Here is a 21,318-nt window from a genome sequence, read left to right on the forward strand (position 1 = left end):
CACTCCAGGTATGATGGGAAGGGATAGTCCTCCTGGGCAGGGCTGTGGGGCTGGGACAGTCCCCTTTAGAAGGGTCTAAAGCAGTCCTTCCCTTGTCTGTTCCACGGGAGGAGGTGGGAAGAGAGGGGCCGGGGTTCTCACATCCCCTGCCCCTCGCCAGCACCCCTTCCCTCCAGGACAGAGCACCAAGTAACTTTCTGCAGCCGGCTCACCACGGGGGCTGGCTGCCCCGTCTCCAGGCCTGCCGGTTCCTCAGAGCCATCAGTGGAGAGGGCAGGCACTGACAGCCCATTTATCTCCCGGAGCCTAGTGTAAACAGTGGGCTGTGCCCAGGGCGAGGCCCAGGGCGAGGCCCAGGGAGGGCAGCCCTGGCACCTGCAGGCCAGGCTTTCATGAAGCCGGGCACCGGCAAGCACAGGGCCGCGGGCCCAGGGGACCCCTCAACCCTGTGCTGTCTCAGCAGCTGCCCGAGGCCCTGCAGGAGGCCGGGAGGCAGGCCCCGCACCTCTCCTGCATGGGCTCTTCCTCTGGGTGGTCACAGCCCAGGGGGCCAAACCCCAGGTGAGAGGGTCCAATTCTCCACTTCCCCACCCAAGAAGATGACAAATGCCGCTTCTCAGTCATGCGCTGAGGGCTCTCTGGGGATCGACTCTGGGAGGCAGAATCCCCAGCTCCCTCAAGACAACAGCCATGGCCTGACCCTCCCCTCCCAGCACGGAGAGCCAGGGCGTAGAGAGGGGGGTTTATTGTGTAAGACGCCGATTGTACAGAGAAAAGATTGTACTGACACAGGAGGGGTGAGGGAGGCCCAGAGGCCAGAGCGGCAGGATGGAGAGGTGGCATCCTGGTCCCCCTTTCCCCGAGTCATCCAGGCAGTGGGTGGGGCAAGGACTGAACAGCTGCCCCCACCCCTGTTCCCTTCCCCCGAGTACTGGATAAGAAGGAGCCAGGCTATATCCACTGGCTTGGGAGAATACAGCAGGAGACCCCCAACACCCCACTCCAAACCCCTAAGATGCATGAGGTCCCCCAGTCTGGCTTGTGCAGTCTGCCAGCCCCCAGACACCCTCGAGCAGCCTGGTTATGCTCCTTCCTCCCGTGGGCCCTGGCAGCAAGCCAGGCCTGACCAGGTGGTTTCAGGTTAGGAAGCTTGGAAGGGCTCCCCTCACCCTGCCCAGGTGCCTCAAGGGACGACCAAAGGGCTCCCTCTTGGGTCACCCATTCGGGCACAGTGACCTGGTGGCCTCTAGGGGTGGGGCAGCACGGGAGCTGAGCGGGCACTGAGGGTCACACGGAAAACAGGTCTTAACAGGGAGCCAGAGTGTGAGGGGGGCTCTGGCGGGGGCCTGCAGCTCTGGAGACGCGAGGTTCCTGTAAGTCCAGCCCAGAAGGAGGGGTCAGAGCTGGTCCCTACTCTCCCAGCCACAGGGGCCCTCCAGGGCCTGCCACCCAGGACTCAGCCAATCTGCCAGCCCTCAAGCCCTGACTGTAGTCATTTAAAGCTCAGAACAGTGGGTTGGGCGGAGCATCAGGGGGACCAGGGTCCCCCGTCCTCCCCTGGGCCTTGCCCCTTGCAGGCTTCCATCCTCACACCCGCTGGATCTCAAACAGCTTCACATCGGTGTCGTACCAGACAGGCGGATCCACATTCCTGCAGAGGGAGTGGACTGTCACCTGGGGGCTAGGAGGCCTTGCAGAAAAGACCCAGGGGGAGCTGGATGGGAGCCCAAACCCCTTCCACCCTGATATCCCACCCCGGGCAGTGGGTGCCCACCCTCAACCAGACAAGACCACCCTGGTCGACTGTCTTGACATTAAGACCACTACGATGGTGGGACCCAGGGCCACAGCCCCCACTGAGTCCCGCTGGGCAGACGCTCAGGTGGAAACCAGACCCACGCAGGCTGGTAACTGCCCCGCCCCCCACGGGGCCCACCTCAGATAGATGACGCCCCACATGTAGGTACGGAACCACATGGCCGTGCCGGAGTTGGCCTGGTACTTGCGGATGAGGATGGGGTGGGGCACGGGCAGCAGCCCCACCAGGGTACCGTGCTGCAGGAACCTCAGGATCTCCGACTCGTCTGTCAGGCCCCTGTCGGGGAGAGGGACGGTCTCCAACATGATCGGGTAGGAAAGCCCACCCTGAAGGTCTAGGGCAGGGGGTGCTGCTTCCAGTCCCACCCTCACTCACGCCTGGGCTGGCCCCTCCTCAGAGCCCACCTGCTCACCCTCGCCCCCAGCCTCACTTGTCAATGCAGATCTTCTCCACCTGGGGAACCAGCACCTGGAGAAGCCTCATGATGGTCTGCAGCGGCAGCTTGGACTTCCAGGAGAGGACCTGGGGGAGGGACCGGGGTTCCCGGGGCTGCAGGACAGGCCTGACCCCTGACCCAGAACCATGAGCTCCCCACGGCAGGAAGTGTCCCCACCCACCACTGACCCGGTACAGGGACCTATTCAAGGTACAAGCCTCACAGTGAGCACGTCCTACATGCATGAAACTGTCCCCTTTGACCCTCACAATGGCCTGGGTCAGGTAGGGACGTTTATTACTCCACACGAGGGCAATGAGTGGTGATCTCAGGAAACATGTATGGGAGTGGGCAAGTGATTCTGGGAAGGAAGCTGGAAAGGATGATTTATTAAGAAAGGTAGCACTGTGGGCAGCTGAAGCTTAACCCTGCGGGAGAACTCTGGACTGTGAGGACAGGGGAAGCAACCGAGTCAGAGAGAGGTCAAGGTCACCCAGCCGGAAGGACTGACCCGAGCCTGGCTCCCAGGCCAGTCCTTGGATTTGGAGACATCCCCATCCGAGCCTTTGCTGAGCTGTTCTCAGGGCCGGGAGACCCTGAGCCGCCCCTCCTCGCTGCCATCTGCCCAAACCCTCACCCACTCAGATGTTGGACTCCACTGCCCACTGGCTGACGAGCTGGACGGTCGCCGCTGTTCCCGCCACGCCTGGCTGGGCTCCTGGTTCCCAGGGGAAGGAATAGGAGGGAGGGGCGGAGGGAGTGGGTACAGGGCGGGGGCAGAGAAGCATCCCCTCTTCCCAGGCCCTCCCACATTCTGGAGCCTGGGAGGCAAGGAGGTCTCTCCACTGGCCCCTGTTGGTGGGGGGGGCTCACTCCCATCGGAGGGGACAGCCCAGCCCAGCCCAGCACCCTTTGCCCTGGGCCCCAGGCCCTGCCCAACCCAGCCCAGTCCAGTGACAGGTTTAGGGCCAGGAGCTGACTGGGCAGGCTGGGTAAAGGCCAGCCCAGCCCAGCCTCAGATAAGGCTGATGGATGGGGAGTCTGAAGACCAAGGGCTTGGGCCTGTGACCAATAAACAAGGAAGGGGTCTGTGGAAGCACCCCCCTGAAAATCAGCAGTGCCAACACTGATGCCCTGGGCGCTGGGTCCCTGCCCCTCTGCTGAAGGTGACCCCAGAGTGCCCTGGCCCAGCCCACACCATGGAGGCCAGGGAGAAAGGGAATGCCCAGCCTCACCCCGCTCCAGGAGTCCCTGTCACCCACCTCCGCAGCTGGGCTGCCGTCTGCCGAGCTCGGCTGGGATGCAGACTCCAGTGACCGCAAGGTGCCATCCTCTGACACTTGGGACTTCTCCGTCAGCTTGTCAATGCCTGGGGGCAGGGGGCCCAAGGGGGCTTGAGGACACCCGCCAGACGCCTGCCAGAAGAGGCTCCCTCCTCCATCCACCCACTCTAGAGATGCTGTGCTGATCTCCCCACACCCAGCCCCAAGGCCCGGGCCCCCACCAAGCCACCCCTCCTGGGCCCCCTCAATGCCTCCAGCCCCACCCCAGTTGCCCATCCCCATCCCCTCAGCTTCCCAACTCAGGCCATGCCTTTGCCAGAGATGGGGGTGACCCCGTTAGAGACTCTGCCCAGCCCCCAACTCTGCCCATATCCACACCCCCTGCCACCTGCCAGCTCCCAACCTGGGGTGGCCACCAGGCTGGTCTTGAGGGTGCCCGGCTCGGCGGGGGCAGCAGGGCGGGAGCCCTCCATGGAGGCACCCTCCTGCGAGCCAGTGCGGGACAAGGGCTCCGGGGCCCGGCGGCGCCGCTGCAGCGCCTTGTGGATGGCGGGCGGGTCGGTGGGCAGGTTGGCCAGCTGGTGGAAGACGCTTCGCTTGCGGATGATGGCGTAGACCAGGTTGGAGTTGCCTGTGGAGGGGACAGGCCTCACCTCAGGGAGCTCCCAGCACCTCTCCCTCCCCCCGCGCCTCCTGGGGGCGCGTTGGGAGGACAGGAGAGCGTCTATCCCACGGGCACCCGAGGGGCGCAGCCAGGCAGAAGTGGTGTGGGCCTGTGGCTACCCCAGGATGTCACCTTTTTGGGAAAGAGCTCCTGGGCTGAGCTCCCCCTGATGCCCTTCCTTGGTACCTTCCAGACCCCCTCACAATCCAGCGCTAAGGGGTAACACCCGGCAAAGGGGGGGCTAACCTAGCATATCAGTGTCCAAACTAAGCCAGCTGTTCAATATTTTGACTCTGCCTGAGCCAGGACAGCAGAGAGGAAGGATAATATGGCATGTGCCTGTGCTTTGTCGCCCACACTGACTACGCTGAATTCCCTCGGCTCCTGGGGAAGATACAGACGCTTTCCAGACCTTCAATGCCCTGTCACCTCTCTGGTCCCTGCCTCTCACCACACTGTTCTGCTTTCAGTTCACCATCTCACCCCAGGGCCTTGGCATATGTTGCCCCTCCCCCCAAAATGCTTTTCTACCCCACCCCACCCCCATTCATCCCTCACAGACGAATGCAGACATTACTTATTTGGGAAATAATAATAACTGCTAATATTTAGGTTGCCAGACGCTGTGCTATGTGCTTTTTGAGGGTTATTTTACTTAGTCCTTCCATCACCCTCTGAGATAGGGACTCCTAGTACTATTGTTATGACCATCCTACAGATGAAGAGACTGAGGCTCAGAGAGGCTCAGTTATGTGCCCACAGTCACAGAGCTAACAAGTGGCAAGGCCCTAATTTACATCAGGCAGTCTAGCATCTGTGACACCCATGAGGACCATAGCTCCCTGAACTTCCCTCTCATCCGATTTAAGATGACCTGTTTGTCTTGGTGCCCATCTGTTTAAAGCCCCCTCCGTGCCTCCACCCCCCACTGTGAGCTCCACAGGGCAGAGAGCACTCTGTTTTATTCCCATTGTCTCCTCTGCACCTAACATGGCACTAGGTAAACAGCAGGTGTTCGATAAATGCACGCTGAACAAACTGGCGGACAGAGGTGTGTGCCCTCCTTAGACAGGAAGGGGTCCTCGCCCACTGCCCACCCTGCTTCCTGCCCCCAAGGCCAGGCCAGGGGCTTGGGCTGGTGCCTCACCATCAAACTGGTACTGGATGATGTTGTTGAAAACCTCCAGGAGGAAGAAGACCAGGTGGTGGTTCTGGGCGGCAGAGAAGAGAAACCAGGTGGTGGAGAAGGCCTCCAGCAGGTGCAGCAGCTTGTTGGCGGCCACCATGGACAGGCTCTTGAGGTAGGGGGACACTGCAGAGGAGGGGTTGGCTCACTCCTGGGGCCCCCACCAGCCATCCCTGCACAGCCTGGGCCTGAGCAGGACAAGATGCTCCTGCTCCCAAACCCTCCCCGCCCCCTGCCTGTGAAGTCCCCCCCAAGGCTGGGAAGACCAAGCCCCCAGACACCAAGGCCACGCTGGCCATGCCTGTCTTCTGCAGAGTCCCAGGAGGCAGCTGGGGCTCCATCCTTGTTCCTCCACCGTGTGGACAGCCATACTGTTTACAAAGCCACTCATGTGTGCCATCTCACCCACTCCTCCTCACAACTCTCAGGGGGAGGCAGGACACAGACAAAACCATTTCCATTTTATAGACAAGGAAACTGAGGCTCAGAGAGGTTCGTAAACTTGCCCAAAATTCCCCAGGTATAAAATGATCGGGCAGGGTTACAACCTCGGGATCTTCAAGTCTTTCTAGAGTATCAACCTGACATTCTATATATGTTTAAATCCTTTTTTTTGCACAGCCTGTTGGAGGGGGCGGTCAGAGGTGAAACTGCGCACAGCTTGAAGTCACGTATTGGTCTGTGTGCATCCTTGTCTCATGTCTGCCTCTCGGCTGGGGCAGGGCAATGGCTTTCTTGGTCACAGACACGTTCTCAGAGCCAGCCACACTTTGCTAGCACTCGGTTAAGATTGGTGGGACGGAGCCAGTGAGCGAACGAGTACTGGAGAGTCATGGTTCTAGCCCCAGAGCTCATGGTGCTGCTGGAGGCGCCCTGAACTGCCCCACTCACCCTAGAGTCCAGCAGACCACAGAGAAATCAGTCCGTCCCACCCAGGACCACCCTCTCCAAAAGGTGGCCATGCTGAGGTCATCCTGCCCCAGCGCACGGCTGCCCAGCACCCCCGCCAGCCTGAGCCTTCCCGCCACCTCTTCCGGGCAACTGGCTGCAGTCCTCGCCGGTAGGAGGGGCACATCCCAGCACCCCGACTATACTTGTTCAAACCCGCACTGTCCAATGAGGGAGCCACAAGCCACATGTGGCCATTACGCACTTGAAACATAGCTATTCCTAACTGAGATGCACGTGTGAAATACACAAGATTTGGAAGATGGGGGGGCAAAAAAGAATATAAAATATCTCAATAATTTTTCATATTGCTTCCATGTTGAGATGATGGTATTCTGGATATAGTGAATTAAATAAAATATATTATAAAATTATTGTCACCTGTTTCTTTCTTTCTTTTTTTTTTTAACGTGGCTACTAGAAAATTGATCAGTACATAGGCAGCTGGCCGTCTATTTCTGTTGGACCAAGCGGGTTTGAACCAGAGAGCAGGTGGCAGGTCACCCTGTGGCCTGGTGCCACCTGGTGGTGAACACAGGGAAGGCAGGCTCCTTGCCCCCTACCGTTGACCACGATGGTAAGCAAGCAATCGAACAGGGGCTGCAGCCGCTGGTGCCCACTGGTGATGATCTTGTGGAACACCTGTGTGGGGAGGCAGAGGGATGGCCATGGGCTCCCCGCCGCCTCCAGACTCTGCCAAGAGGACGTCATGCCCACGCACCCAGGTCCTGGCAGCAGGAGGCCCCTCACCACAATGAGCAGATCCGCGTGGGTACCCGTGAAGACCGGGATGTCCATGGGCACGCGCACTGAGTAAGGTTTGTTCAGCCGCACCCCGAAGTTCCGCTCCCCGCTCAGAAGCAGCAGAATGAAGACACCAATGTGCATCAGGCCCACCCGAGCTGCAGCATGTGGCATGGGAGGGGTCACCATGCTGGGTGGGGAGGGGAAGAAGGGAGCCCAGGGCAGAGACTCATCTCGGGGGAGCGGGAAGAAGCCCTTCCTGGGAGGTCAGAGCCCCAGGCCTGAGCTCCTGGGAGGCAGGACAGACTGGCTGGACCCGCCCCTCTGAGAGGAACCCTCCCAGCATCCTATGCCCACCCTGGCCTTACACTGATCCGCTCGGGCATCGTTGAGGAAGTAGAGGATGGGAACCAGGATGTCCAGCACATCGCTGCTCTTCAGCACAAAGAAGAGGAATTTCTGTGGGGGGAACAGGAGGGTGGGGTCAGAGGAAGGGCAGCTCTGCCCCACCTTCTTCCACTCCTCAGAGTCTCCCCAGATGCTGTCTCCATCCCTGGGCCATCCAGAGTAGCTGCTGCCCCTTTCAAAGCAGACTGCGGCCTGCCAAGCTGGGCCCCTAAAGCTGGCCCACCTTGTTGAAGTCGCAGAGCTTCCAGAAGAGGACCAGCAGCTCCTGGTGGAACTGAATCTTCTTGGTGGAGTTGGGCAGGTAGGTCTGGAGCAGGGGGTTGGAGAGTAGCCGGGCTATGCCCTTGAGGACGAACTGGAAGTCCTGGGAGGGGCGGGAGCAGAGGCCTGTCCAGTCTGGCTCCCTGTGGCTCAGGCTTCCCAGGCCAGGCTCCCCCCAAATGCCTCCTCACTCCCCCAGAGCCTGGTCCCACCTCTAGAGCCTGAGGGGCCCAGATTCCAACGTCATTAATAGCTGTCCTGGGCCAGGCCCCTCCGGAAGCTGAGTCCAGCGCAAATCTGGAGAGCCCCAGACCCCTCCGCCAGACCACAGGCTCCCCTGTCCCTGAGCAAGGCTGCTCCTAGTGACCCCCTCACACACACACACACACACACACACACTCCCTGAACTGGGCCCCTGCCCACCCTGACTCCTTGTTGACCAGTGCCATCCTCCTGGCCCTCCCCATCGCCCTGTCACACGAGAGGAGCATTCCACCATTCTCAAAGGGCTGCCATCCATGGAGCACCTGCTGTACGCCGGGCCGCCCACCCAGTTAATCCTCACAACAAGGCAAGAAAGCAGTTTCTGTCCCCATGCTGCAGCTGCAGAAGTTAGAGCTCTGGGAGCACAAGAACCTCCTCCAAGGTCATAGACATGTGAACTCAGGTCTGCCTGGCCCTTAAGTCCAAAGCCATTCCCCCTCCCTAAACCTGACATCAGAGCCACCTGCTCCTGGAAGGCTTCTGGTTACTCTCACCCAGTTGAGGTCACTGCCATTTCCTGCGTCTTGAAACCCTCACAGTCCTGCCATCAGTATTTCACCTGGGGTGGCCCGAGTCCACGGACACCACAGTTCCTTCACACAGGGGTCAGAACTCCCCCCACCCCCTCTCGTCTGCATCCCCTCACCCCTGCAAGGCCACTGTGTGGGGTGGGCATTAAGAATCCACGGGAGCGAGAGCAGTGCTTGACTCACCTCCTCGCGATGGATGCGGGACAGGTAGTTCACAAACAGGTTCTCGGGGCCTGGAGGCTGCCAACAGTGGAGCCGGAGGTGAGCAGGTGCCCTCACCCCTGCCCCTACCCCGGGCCTAGTTGGGGCAGCACTGCCCCCTCTGACCTCAGATACCCCCAGGCTCACGAGGTGCCCCCTGGGTACCCCTCGCCCAGGCTCTGCTACAGGGGGTGCCATCCATCCAAGCCTGGCAGGGCCGGCTGCCTCCCCATCCTTACGTCAGCATCATCCATGGCAGTGCCTGTGGTGGTGCCATCCACAGTGGGGCTGGTGCTGGTGGCGCTGTCATGGTCCAAGGTGACGATGAGCACCTGGGCAGCCTCCTCCACCAGGGGTTCCCGGTAGTCGGAGAAGAGCAGGTGGTTGTAGGGGATCCCGTAGCCCACAGGGTCATAGGCACACACGGTGTTGAGCAGGGAGGTGAAGAGGGGCAGGGCGTGTCTGCGGTGGAGAGGAGGGCGGGGCTGCAGAGACGCCCCGCGCCCAGCCCTCTGGCCACCCCAGCCGGACCACACGGGCGAGTCATTCAACAAGTGTTTTAGTGCCAGGCCCTGGGCTAGGGGCCAGGGAGCACAACCAGGAGCTTGTCCCTTCCTGAGGAGAAGAGATGCCCTGCTCGTCCTTGCCTGCATTCCAGACCTGGGCCAGGATGGGCCGAGGGCAGAAGGAATTTATTACCAAGAGCAGGATGGCCAGTCTTGAGGGGCTCTCTGTAGGAAATCATGTCCATATCCCTTAGATTTTTCCCCAAAGGGGTGAGGGCTATTTTATTATTACTCTTATTATCATTTTAAAAGACTTTATTTTTAGAGCAGTTTTAGGTTCACCACAAAATTGAAAGGAAGGTACAGAGATTTCCCATATAGCCCTGCCCCCCCACTCACATCCCTCCCAGATGTGAGTACAGAGGGGCACATTTGTTACAACTGATGAACCTACACGGACACACCTATATCGCCCCAAGTCCACAGTGACATCAGGGCTCACTCTTGGTGCAGCACATTCTATGGGCTCAGACAGATGTGTAAGGACAGGCCTGTCAGGATTCTGAGGGGCAGGTACCCTCCCTCGGGGCTTCAGAGAAGGGGTTGGAGGTCCACAGGGAGCTGGGCGTCCTCTCGGGAAGCAGAGCATGTGCTCAGTCACTCAGCTCCCAGGCCACAGAATGACTCCATTCAGAGATTTGTGAGATGTCAGGGGTCAAGCTCCTCATCTTACGGATGAGGAAACTGAGAGCCAGAGAGGTGAAGCGAGTGGCAAAGGGTGGCTGTTTGCCTGATAAGGATGGCGAGAAAGATAACTCGGGCCAGCCTTGGACTGTAGCTGGTGGAGGGAGTCACCTGGGTTCCCTTCTCTTCTGGGGAAAAAAAGAGTTAGGCAGGCGGCCAGGAAAACCTGAAGGATGAGATGTGCCACATGCGAATCAGAGTCTGGAAGTAAGAGGGTGAACCAGGACCCTCAGGGGCACTAACTCCTGTGCCGTCAGCACAGCTCTGGGCACAGCTGGAGCTCCACAGCTGGAGAGCGTGTGCCAGCTCCAAATATGCAATCCCACCATGTGACACCTTTATGTACCCATACGAGCCTCCATAGCCCATGAGCACCCCCATGTGGCCGGACCTCCTCATCCTTCAGGGTATTCACTACGCTCCCCAACCACCCCCTGTCTACACTGCACTGCCCCATACAAGCCACATGTAGCTACTGAGAGCTTAAAATATGGCTAGTCCCAATTCACATGTGCTGTAAGTGTAAACTACACACCTGATTTTGAAAACTCAGCATGAAAACGGAATGTAAAACATCTCAGTAATTTTGTATATTGACTACATGTTGATGTTAACATTTCAGATATATTGGGTTAAATGAAATATATCATTAAAGTTAATTTCATCTGTTTCTTTTTCACTTTTTTAATGTCACTAATAGAAATGTTTAAATTGCATATGTGGCCTGCATTACATTTCTACTTGACAGCATGGCTGTAAATGGAGGACCCAGGCACAAGTCACTCAGGCCCCACAATGGGACACTGGACAGCGCCGACATAAGGTGTGGCTGTCAAGTTACAAATCATCACCACCAGGGGGCAGCAGCTCCCCTCAAATAAGACGTGGATGGAGCACCGTCTCAGCTCTGGGCTGCCTGGAACCAGGAGGAGGATGGAAAGAAAGGCCAGGGGCCCCTCACCTGTTCTCCGTGGAACAAAAGAACTGCACCCACGGGTTGGTGCTGCCACTGTCCGGAGCTGGGGGCAGGTACATGGCCTCGGAGAAGCATGTCAGCAGCAGTTTCAGCAGCTCCATCCTTGGGAAAGGAGATTATGGGGGGGAGGGGTTCAGTACCTGAGGATTCCAATTCTCCAGGAGGGCATGCCCACCCTGCCCAGCCCCAGCTTAAGTCCATGAAGAGAAACGACCCCTTTTATTCCTGTGAGGCTGAAGCTGGGTCACGAGTAGGCAGGGCGTCCTTGGAAAAAACCAGAAGCGTGGTCTCCTCTCTGAGCTGCACAAGGGCCAGGCCAGGGGTCCAGTGACAGCATGGGCTCTGGGGCCGCGCAAAGCTCACCGGTTCATGTCGTGGATGTAGTTGGGCTGCGGGGAGTGAGCAAAGCCCACACCAGCCTCCCAGATGTATTCACAGCTGTCCAGGGAGTGGACGTCCTCCGCTGAGTCCTAGGGACAGGGGTCAGGGTGAGATCAGGCTGAGGGTGGCCAACCCAAGCCCCACCCCCCACCATCTCTGGGGGAGTGACACTCTCATATTCTAAAGACAGACCCTCAAAATGCCCCAGGTGCTAATGCACAAGGGAAGAAATGAATGTTCTCAACCTCTCAAAAGCTCGTTTTCCTTCAGTCTGGTTCTTTTACTCGCTCAGCCCAGTGTGAGACAGGGAGAGAGAGATAAGGAGGGAGGGGAATGGAAGTGGGTGCCCCTGGTGGTGCGTGGGGGTGGGGAGCAGAGAACACTCAAGGTTGAGTCCACGAACCCACAGGAAGTGAGAGGGCCAGGCCTCCGGTGTCCAAGCCCCACACCCCCTCCCGCCACCAGGCGAAGACAATGGGTGCCTGTGCCCAGCCTCCCGGATGCAGGGGGCAGGGCCGCGCACACACCGGCTGGCTCCTCTCCAGCTGTGCCAGGCAGCCCAGCTCTCCCACAGTGTCCTAGCAGCATCCTGCCCAAGGGAACTTCAACCGCCCAAACCAGGACTGGAGCCCTCCCCAGCTGGGGGTGGGGGGCTGGAGGGCTCTCACCACAGTGCTCCTTCGGTGGCTCTGGACGGTGAAGTCTGGGCAGAAAAGCAGGTCAGCGATGGCCAGGAGCAGGGACTCGGCCAGGGGCCGGGCATTTTCGTCATCGTCTTCTCCCTGTTTGGGACACAGCACCCACAGGCCACCTCAGTGGTAGCTGGCCAAGGAGAGGTGGCCCCAGGACTTGGGGGGTGGGGAGGACAGGGTCTGGGCTCAGGCAGGCACCCATGGGCATAGGGATGAAGAAAAAGAAAGTAGATTCCCCATGACCCCAAATCTCCCAAGACATGAGGGGGACAGAGCGGGAAGTGGGGCTGGGAAGAGTGAGGAAACCTCCCCCCCTGACTGGGAGTGGCCAGGCCGCGTCCCCCATGCTCCAGAGAGCCTCGGCCTTGCTGAGAATCGCTGGGAACCATTGGGCCCCACCCCTCGGCCACTGGCCTGGAGATAAACCCAGGGAGAGGGCGGTACCAGCGCCGGCGGGAGAGGGCCCAGCGGCCCTTCCCCCATCTCTGCCCAGCTGTGGGCAGAGTCCTGTGGGAGAGGAACCGAGGGTTCAAGGAGGAGGAGTTGACCCCCTCCTCAGCAGCAACCCCCACTCTCCCTACCCCTGCACTTCCCAAACCCCGGAAGAGGTTTGGAGGAATGTGGCCAGCCCTGAGACAGCGTTCTCTCCCAGTCACTGCAACTCCACCCTCCACCCAGCCCCAGACAAGCCCACAGACCCCTCCTCGCCCTGCCCCGGGCACTGTGGACCAGAAGAAGCCCCTCCAGTCAGGGTCCTCAAAGATGTAGGGCAGCACACGGGTGAGAAGCCGGCTGCAGTTCAGGACAATCTGCTTCTCCTTCTCTGAATGGCAGCCGCTCTCGGCTCCCTGCACCAGCTTCTCCACGGCCTGTGGGGAGGGCAGAGGGGCATGCTGGAAGGGTGGGGAGTGGGGCCCCGGCACTGGTGGTCAGGATGGGCACCCTAGGCTTCAGAGGGGAAGAGGTAGCAGGGCTACCTCTCCAGACAGGGTCAGCCAGCCCAGGGGGACAGGACATGGCCAGAGAGCATCTTAGACCATCACAGGAGTGACAGCCTAGCCCACTACTCACTGACTAAGACCTTGCTAAGTGACCACCCCTTGGAGCCTCAGTTTCCTCATCTGTAAAATGGTGACACTAACAGTACCATCTACACAGGGTGAGCTAAATGAGCTGACCTGTGGAAAGTGCTCAGCAAGGTCTGGTCCAGAGGGTGCCTCACAGATGGCAGCTGCCATGACCACTTTCCCCAAGAGCCCAGCTAGCGGGGAGAAGTGGGTGAAGCCACCAGACTGCCCAAACCTGGGCGGGGGGGATGTCCTGGGTGTCTGCCCTCCTGGACTGCAAGGCTCGGCCAGCTTCAGCCTCCCTGGGAGGGTGGGAAATGGCTCAGCTGGGTGTGGCAGCGAGGGGCCGGGCACTCCTCACCTTGTAGCACAGAGTGGCCAGGTTGGAGGGTGACTCCTCCCGCACAGCCCGGATCTCTGCCGCAGGCACCAGCGCAAAAACATCCTGCACTGAGGTGGCCGTGTCCGCCCAGAACTGGTCCCAAAAGGCATCATCGGTGGCTTCTACGGGCTGGGGGGGAACCCGGTGTCTAGATTTGTACAATCTCTTGCCAACAGGACCACAGTTTGCCCAACCTGTAGCCAAGGGAGCCCCCCCAGAGGGAAGCCACAGTCCCCCTGCTCCATCCCTGGTATCCAGGAGTCTTTCCACTTGGGGGACATCCTTCAGCTACCACAAGGCCAGCACAGGCAGGCTGGGGACACTTGGTGCAAATGGTCAGGGGTCAGCTGGGCACCAAGTTCAGCAGCCAAAGCCCAGCCCAGTCCCTGAGGGACTATGTGACCCTGAGTAACTCACTGTCGTCCTCTGGCCGGACCTCCCCACCTGAGGACCTCCCCAGGCCACACGGCTAGGTCAAGTGCCAGGGACCAGACCCAGGCTGTGCCCCTTCCCCTAGGAGGAGGACAAGGGACAGGTGCTCATTTCTACTCACCCAAGCTGCCCCTCAGCCGCGGCCTCCACCCTCTCCAGGCACACTAACAGATGCCAAATCTAAAGGAGCCCACCCCCTTGGCTCTCTGTTGGCAGCTGCTCCTCTCAGTGCCCACCCGTGGTGCTGCACTTCAGGCCACTCTTGCCAGGGCCCCACCTCCAAATTCACCGCCTCCATCCACCTCCACACTGCCCCCACCCCATGTTCAAAGCACAGCACCAAAGGCATTGCTCCCCTGGCATTGCTCCCCCAGCACAGACCTCAGGGGCTCCCCACTGCCTGCAGGATGGGGTCCAGAGCCCAGCCAGACAGCCAGCCAGCCAAGATCCTACCTAAACACATGTACACACATGCACACACACACTTGTATTTTCTTTCTTTTTTTTTTTTTTTTTGAGGAAGATTAGCCCTGAGCAAACATCTGCTGCCAATCCTCCTCTTTTTGCTGAGGAAGATTGGCCCTGAGCTAACATCTGTGCCATCTTCCTCTACTTTATATGTGGGACGCCTGCCATAGCATGGCTTGCCAAGCGGTGCCATGTCCGCACCTGGGATCCGAACCGGTGAACCCTGGGCCACCAAAGTGGAATGTGTGCACTTAACCGCTGTGCCACTGGGCCGGCCCCTCACTCTTGTATTTTCTATCCCCACAACACAACCAGTTTGAATCATAAACCCCATTCTAGAAATCCTTCCTCAGGAAAGGATCAGAGATGTGCATGTATGAGGATGTTCACTGAAGCGTTCTTGTTGATAACAGTGAAAAGTTGGAGTCAGCCTAAATCACCACCACTCGGGGAATGCTTAAAAAGTTAAGGCACATGCAAACACTAGAATATTATGCAGCTATCAGAAGCACATTTTCAAAGAATAGTAAACAATGGAAAATGCTCAGAGTACAATGTTATGTGAAAAAGACAAGATATAAAATTAACTATAGGATGACCACAATTCTGTGTAAATTACATAGTAATAAAAGCCTAGAAGAAAATGACAGCATGTTAACAGCAATTATCTCTCTGGTTGGTTTTTATTTTTCTTGATATTTTTCTGTAAGCGCATGTAGTATTACTTTTTTCTTTGAATGTTCATCTGTTGAGAGGCCAGGGTGTCCAAGGTACTGTTACCCTTCTGAATAGCACTTCCTGTGTGAGACCTGCCCGGCTTGCTCCAGTCAACCTAGCCTTCTCCCCTCTCTGAAAGGCCTGATACCCGGCCCTGCTCTCACCACAATCCATGCATAATGTGCATTACTCTTTTTTTTTTTTAAAGATTGGCACCTGAGCTAACAACTGTTGCCAATCTTCCTTTTTTTTTTTCTGCTTTTTCTCCCCAAGTCCTCCCCGGTACACAGTTGTATATTTTAGTTGTGGGTCCTTCTAGTTGTGGCATGTGGGACGCCACCTTAGCATGGCCCAATGAGGGGTGCCATGTCCATGCTCAGGATCCGAACCAGCGAAACCCCAGGCCGCCGAAGCAGAGCGGGCAAACTTAACCACTTGGCCACGGGGCCAGCCCCCTGCATTACTCTTATCATCAGAAAAATATATACATACCTTGTTTAAGAATAATTCCGTTCTCTGAAGCTACTTCTTGCCAGAAGTCTCCCAGAGCTCTGGACTGCCGAGCTTGCTACCACCTTGGAACCCCGCTCCCCTCCCACCTCAGTCACTCATCATAGTCCCTGATTCCAAGGCTGAGTGCACTTGCCTCCAGGCCCCATTACTCCACGAGCCCTTCTTCCCTGACCTTGCAGTTGAGACATACAACAGATGCTCAGCTAATATTTGTTCAGCTAAAGGCTGTAATTAATCCTAGAGACCCCTTCAGCCTGGTCACCGGGCAGAGCTGAGCACCAGTGGAGCTGTCCAAACTCAGGGCTGGGGCCAAAAGCCTCACTAAGGCCCAGGTGTACCCTGGCCCACTCCCCGAGCTATAGGGCAGCATGTGGCCATGGCCCTCAGCACAGGCCTGGCACCAGGGCCTGCTCAGTCCCAGAACTGGTAGAGCCAGTTAGCTGGGGGAGAGGAACAAAGGCCAAAGGAAGGGCCCTGGGGCTGGGTTTTGCTGGCCCTTGGGCCCACAGCCAGGACAGCCTTCCAGACTCAGTGGGGTCCAGGGGTACCACACGCCAGAGTGGTGGGTCGGGGTGGGGGTGAGAAAGGACATCCCAGAAAACATGCAGCGGCCTCCTCACTCTGGGAAGCTCCCATCTCTGACACTTCCCCTACCTCTCAGGTAGCCACTATCCCCCTAAAGGAGCAGAAACTTATCTGAGCACCAAGTGGACTTAACCTTTGACCTAATTCATCAGGCAAGTGTCACCTAGGAACTGAATCTGAAATGAGGAGAGAGACTTAGGAGGGAACTTAGGAGGGCCAGGTTAGCCCAGCCAGGAAGCAGAGGAAAGGCCCAGGTATGGGAGCTGGCCTTGAACTTCATGAGTAGCGACATTCACTTCCCCTACCCCCAACTTGGGCCTCCCCTCCTGGTCCCACTGTGGCTGGACACTTCAATTCAGTGACCATTACCTGACCATACCAGACTAGCCTGATGCTACAGGTATCGGCCAGGGTCACTGGGGCCCCCTAGGCTCCCAAGGGGAGGGACATGGTTTCGCTCCTGCCTCAGTTACCCCAGCGAGGCTCCACCCAACCCAAGGAAGCTTCTAAAATCCAAGCCAGTTTCTTTGAAAGGAGTATTTTTGCTAGAGGTGGGCAGTCCCATGCTGCCAGGGGTTAGGGGCTGAGCTCTCCTCGAGGAAAACCAGATATGCTTACCCCAGCTTTGCAGGACCTGAACAGGCCAGACCCCCCGCCAGCCGGGGGGACCAGCTGCATCTTTTGAACCTCTCTGGGAGGAGGAGGGAAGGACTAGCAGTGCTCTAGCCTGCTAAAGGTGACCTGCTCTGGGGACCATGTCACCATAGCATTCACACATGCACACACACATGTGCATGTAAACATGGAGCCACCAGATCTCATCCGGCCTACAGCAGAGAATCTCCAAACAGGCAGGGTCGAGGAGAGGGGCCCTGGTCCAGGAACGTCCTCCCTCCAGGGCCCCACCCACTCTGGGAAAGGCTCAGGAAACACAGAGAAAGCCTTCAGGACCAGGGTCAGACCTAGCCCAGGGCAGGAAGAAAACAGGATGCAGAGCAGGAAGGTGGGGAAGCAGCTCAGGCCCCGGCTACGGGAAAAGGTGCTAGGTCGGCTTCTCAGCTGCCCAGAGCAAAACTCTGTGTGCACAGCACAGCCTCTGAGGGACTGGGACTGGAGGACACCCTGTGGACAACTGGCCTCATTCTCCTTGGGGACACTGAGTGACAAGGTCTGGAACAACCATTTGGGATCTGGTCCTCACTTCCAAACTGCCCAAGCCAGGTTACTACACAGGGCCCGAGGCTTCAGCTCCTGAGGGTCTCTCTCTCCAGGCAGCCCAGGCCCCATCCCACCTGCAGGACCCCAGCGCTCTCTGGAGGGAGATCCAGGCGGGTCTCTGGCTCCAGTCCTGTCCCAAGCCAACTCATTGTCCTCAGCTGAGAAATGGGACAGCACTGACTCAGTCAGCTCCGTCATAGGACTGCAGCCAGGGAAAAACAGAGGCACATTGTATTTGGGGGAGGGGGCCGGAGCAGGTAGGCATCTAGTCCACCCAGACTCTCTGGGACCTGGCTGAGCAAGTCCTGCTGGCCCAGCAAAGGACCCCGGCTGCTGAGCCAACAGCCCATAGCTCATTTCACCAAGGTGTTTCCGTCTCCAGTAGGTAAACATGGGAGCCTTCCTCTCACCTCTCCCTGTGGCTCCACATTGAGAGCTGGCCCACCTGCCACCCACAGATCTAGAAGCCACATCCAAAGAAAGCCAAGTGCCAGAACTAACCAGGAGCCATGGGGGAATTGGTGAGAAGCAACGTCTGGTTTCTATCAAAGGCCTCTCACTGGGCCTGGACTCACCAGGGGCCCTGGGCATTTGCCAGGCACCTGATCTTCCTCTTGTGGGAACAAGAGAGTGTGGTCTGGCCTCTGAAGCTGTGACCAGCTGGCTGTGGGGAGATGGCTCCCTCGATCCCACTCTAACTGCCAAGAGTAAAGGAAGCTCTGGGGGTGGGGGTAAGAGGAATGTCCCAGAGGGCAGCAGGTCCTGACACCCTTGAAAGTGGGGGATCTGGGGAGTCAAGGCTGAGCATCTCTGAGGCCAGAGCAGCCTAGCTCAAGGGGTGAGGAGAGAAGGGGTGGGCAGGGAAGCAGCCTTACGGGGGCCATGTCCTGTGTGTTGGGGGCAAAGAGGTAGCCTCTGTGCCACTTGTGGACTCCGAGGGGTGTGCACGCATGGACTAGGCTGAAAGATATCCCCAAGCCCCACACCAGGCAGTCAACGGCAACCTAGAGGGTTCTTAGCCCTGACCTGGAGAACAGAGAGCACCGGCAAACACAGCCAGCCCCACCACTGGGCCTCAGAGAAGGAGCCTCCTGGAGCAGGGGTCCCTAGCTGGGAAACTGGACTCCATGGGCCTGGAAACAGGTCCCCTTGCCAGGCTGCAGTAATGCCGGCCACTCTTTGCGTGTACCCAGGAAAACCTGGGCCTTCTCTGGCTGTGGGCATTGACCTGGGCCCAGCGAGGCTGCTGCCGCCGCACACCAGCTGTTTCTCCGACCCAGGCAGGCGCTGGCCCGGCTTTGTTTGCACTGAGTCAGCCGGGTCTGTGCGTCCCGGACGCGCGAGCACCGAACGGCAGGGAGGGGAGCAGTGGGGTGGATGGGTGAGTGGGGGCGGGGGAGGCTGGAGACGTGAGGCTGGAGGGGCGGAGGGGGCGTGCAGGACAGGGGGCGGACAGCAGCGACGTTGGCTCAGGGAGTAGGCACACGTCAGCCTAAGGTGGCATCAGCGGCTGCGGGAAGAGGGATGTTCCCGAGAGAGGAAGCTGGGGGTGGGGGGCTAGGGGACGGAGCCCTGGGGTACAGGACAAGGACTCCCGCTCCGGCCCTGGCTTCAGCGTCACCCTGTGGGCCTGCCGGTCCCCCCAAGTCCAGACGAGCCAAGTTCACGCAGCCGCCCCCCCACCCCGGCCCTGCCCAGCCCCCAGCCCGGCAGGTGGGTGAGGGAAGCCGGGGCCCCGGGCGCACCTGCGTCTTGGTGGTGAGCTGGATCACCGCCTTTCGGAAGTTCAGCTTGGAGTCGGCCGACCCCATATCGTTGGAGCCCGCTCCGGCCGAGCCCCGGCCCCGACTCCCACCCCGGCCCGGGCTCGGTATCCAGCTCCAGCTCCAGCTCCGCGGCCCCCGCTGCTCTCGCAGGAGCCGAGCGGCGCACCCCGCCCGCCAGCCCAGCGTCGGCCCCGCCCTCCTGGCTCCGCCCCCGCCTGGCTCCGCCCTCCGCACCTGCCGCGCCCCGCCCCGTCCGCTCCCGCCGCGGGAGTCCGCCGCTCTGATCAAAGGCTGCCGCACGTACTAGGCGCTTCTCAGCCCAGCCCGGTGTCTCTGCGCCCTTCCTTCTGCGTCGGAGCCTTGCCTCTGTTCCATCTCTCCCGCTTCCACCCAGCCCCCAGGGCCCACAACCCTCCCAGCCTCCCGCCCCCCGCCCCCATTCTCACCCTCCGTCCCCACGCCATCACTGGGCCCTCAGCTTCTCAGCCAGCCCACTCCTTCCTTGCCAATCCATGTCCTCCTCATTCCTTTTTTTTTTTTTTCCCTGAGCATCTGTTCTCTTGGTTTCCCTTTTTCTGACCGGTCAAACCCACATGTCCAGGCAGCCCCGCTGTTATTCCAGCCACAAGCCCCGGGCTCAGCCCTCCGTTCTGTGGAAGGGAGGCGTTGACTCGGCCCCTGCTCCAGGAGAGCAGCTCCCTGGCCTGATGAGAGCAGAAGGTCCCTCCGGGTCCTACAACTCCTTTCTGACCACCTGCCTTCCCTAAGAATCCTTTTAGGTCCATCCATTTCAACAAATGTGTTGAGGGACTGGTATTTACCAGCACAGGGTCAGAGACGGGGGCCTAGAGGCCTTAAGTCACTGGGCCTCCCTTTATGAGCAATTAGCTATGGAGAGAAACACACGGAAAGAAGCAGCCATGGTTGAGCCCAGTGAGCCTTTGATAGAAGCTAATTAATAATAATTATAGTAGTAACAATAATAATGTGACGACTATCTCTAACACAGCAAAAACCTACCTTTGAGGTAGCTGTTATCCCCATTTTACACGTGGGGAACCGGAAGCTCAAAGCAGTCAGGTTGCTTGCCCAAAGTCACACAAGTGGTAAGGAACAAAGCCAAAAAAGCAGACCTAGCTCTGACCCCGAAAGAGGCTGTACTTTTTCCATAACATCGTCTTGCATACTATGTCTGGAAAGCTTCTGGAAATCCTAGATGCTTCAAAAGGACTTGACATTTAGGTTCAGTAGGAATCCCACAAGTGAAAAATGAAGGGTGCACCATCTAGGCATCGAAAGGGTGGCACAAAGGCAGGGTAGGACAGGTGTGGAGGTAGGGAGGAGGGGGACAGGGGTGTTGCCATGTCCCCAAATGAGCAGACTTGACAGGAGAGCTCTGTCCCTGCTCCAGAGGTAGGTCTTCCCTATGAATGAATAGTATCTTTATTTGGCATTAAAGAACAAAAAATCCAACACTCTACAAATCACTCAACCCACTCAGTCCAGGCCAGAGTGACATTAAAAACTCTGAATCTTAAACATTAGGGAGATGCAAATTGAAACCACAAAATGATAACCATTACCTACCTATTAGAATGGGTTAAAAAATAAAATATAAAACCTGACAATACCAAATACTGGTGAGGATGGGGAGCATTTATATTTTCTTAAGCAGTAAAGTATACAATTATAATATGACTCAGTAATCCCACTCGTGGTATTCATCCAGGAGAAATGAAGACATATAGCCAACACAAAAAGCCTGTGTAATGCTTATAGCAATTTCATTCATAATCACCAAAACCTGGTAACAACCCAAATGTCCGTCATCTGGTAAATAAACAGACTGCGGTTCATCCACACAATGGGACTAATACTCAGCAACAAAAAGGAAGAAACTATTGATACACACGGCGACAGTGTGGATGAATGTTAAAAGCACTGTGCCAGACACAGAAGGCAATGTACTGAATTTTATCATTTATGTGACATTCTGGAAAAGGCAAAACATTGGGACAGAAAACAGATCAGTGGTTGCCATGGGCTGACAGCAGGATGAAGGGATGGACTATGAAAGAGTATGAGGAAACTTTTGGGGGTGATGAAAACATGCTATGTTTTGATTGT

General features: G+C 57.9%; 1 protein-coding gene across 3 annotated transcripts; it reads right to left on the bottom strand.

The window, feature by feature from the left end:
* Nucleotides 1-730: 730 nt before the first annotated feature.
* On the bottom strand, nt 731-19,392 carry HID1 (HID1 domain containing). 3 transcript variants are annotated; one of them, XR_011493935.1, is made up of 19 exons: nt 19,171-19,392; nt 13,472-13,621; nt 12,742-12,912; nt 12,020-12,133; nt 11,334-11,440; nt 10,956-11,072; nt 8,984-9,206; nt 8,727-8,783; nt 7,712-7,852; nt 7,449-7,539; nt 7,087-7,238; nt 6,900-6,978; nt 5,350-5,514; nt 3,942-4,169; nt 3,518-3,624; nt 2,893-2,973; nt 2,224-2,341; nt 1,937-2,095; nt 731-1,651 (listed from the first exon to the last, which is right to left on the bottom strand). XR_011493935.1 is itself a non-coding variant. In XM_044744915.2 (19 exons), exons 1-19 carry the CDS (start codon nt 19,234-19,236, stop codon nt 1,588-1,590), a joined length of 2,364 nt encoding a protein of 787 aa, XP_044600850.1. In that variant the 5' UTR covers nt 19,237-19,392; the 3' UTR covers nt 731-1,587. The 3 variants fall into 3 exon arrangements, 2 of the variants coding, with proteins under 2 accessions (XP_044600850.1, XP_044600854.1); XM_044744915.2 differs by having other exon boundaries at nt 2,250-2,341; XM_044744919.2 differs by lacking the exons at nt 12,742-12,912; nt 13,472-13,621 and having other exon boundaries at nt 2,250-2,341; nt 19,171-19,373.
* Nucleotides 19,393-21,318: the final 1,926 nt, after the last annotated feature.

This window comes from Equus asinus, chromosome 13 (assembly GCF_041296235.1).
Source record: "Equus asinus isolate D_3611 breed Donkey chromosome 13, EquAss-T2T_v2, whole genome shotgun sequence".
Classification (NCBI taxonomy): Eukaryota; Metazoa; Chordata; class Mammalia; order Perissodactyla; family Equidae; genus Equus; species Equus asinus.

What these genes read in the sequence shown, in the direction of transcription:
- HID1 (XM_044744915.2), bottom strand. Translation starts at nt 19,236, where the DNA reads ATGGGGTCGGCCGACTCCAAGCTGAACTTCCGAAAGGCGGTGATCCAG. An exon ending in CGATGCCCGAGCGGATCAGT is followed by an intron (nt 7,239 to 7,448) that starts GTAAGGCCAGGG and finishes CACATGCTGCAG; the next exon opens with CTCGGGTGGGCCTGATGCAC. An exon ending in CAGCCTGGTGGCCACCCCAG is followed by an intron (nt 3,625 to 3,941) that starts GTTGGGAGCTGG and finishes CCCTGCCCCCAG; the next exon opens with GCATTGACAAGCTGACGGAG.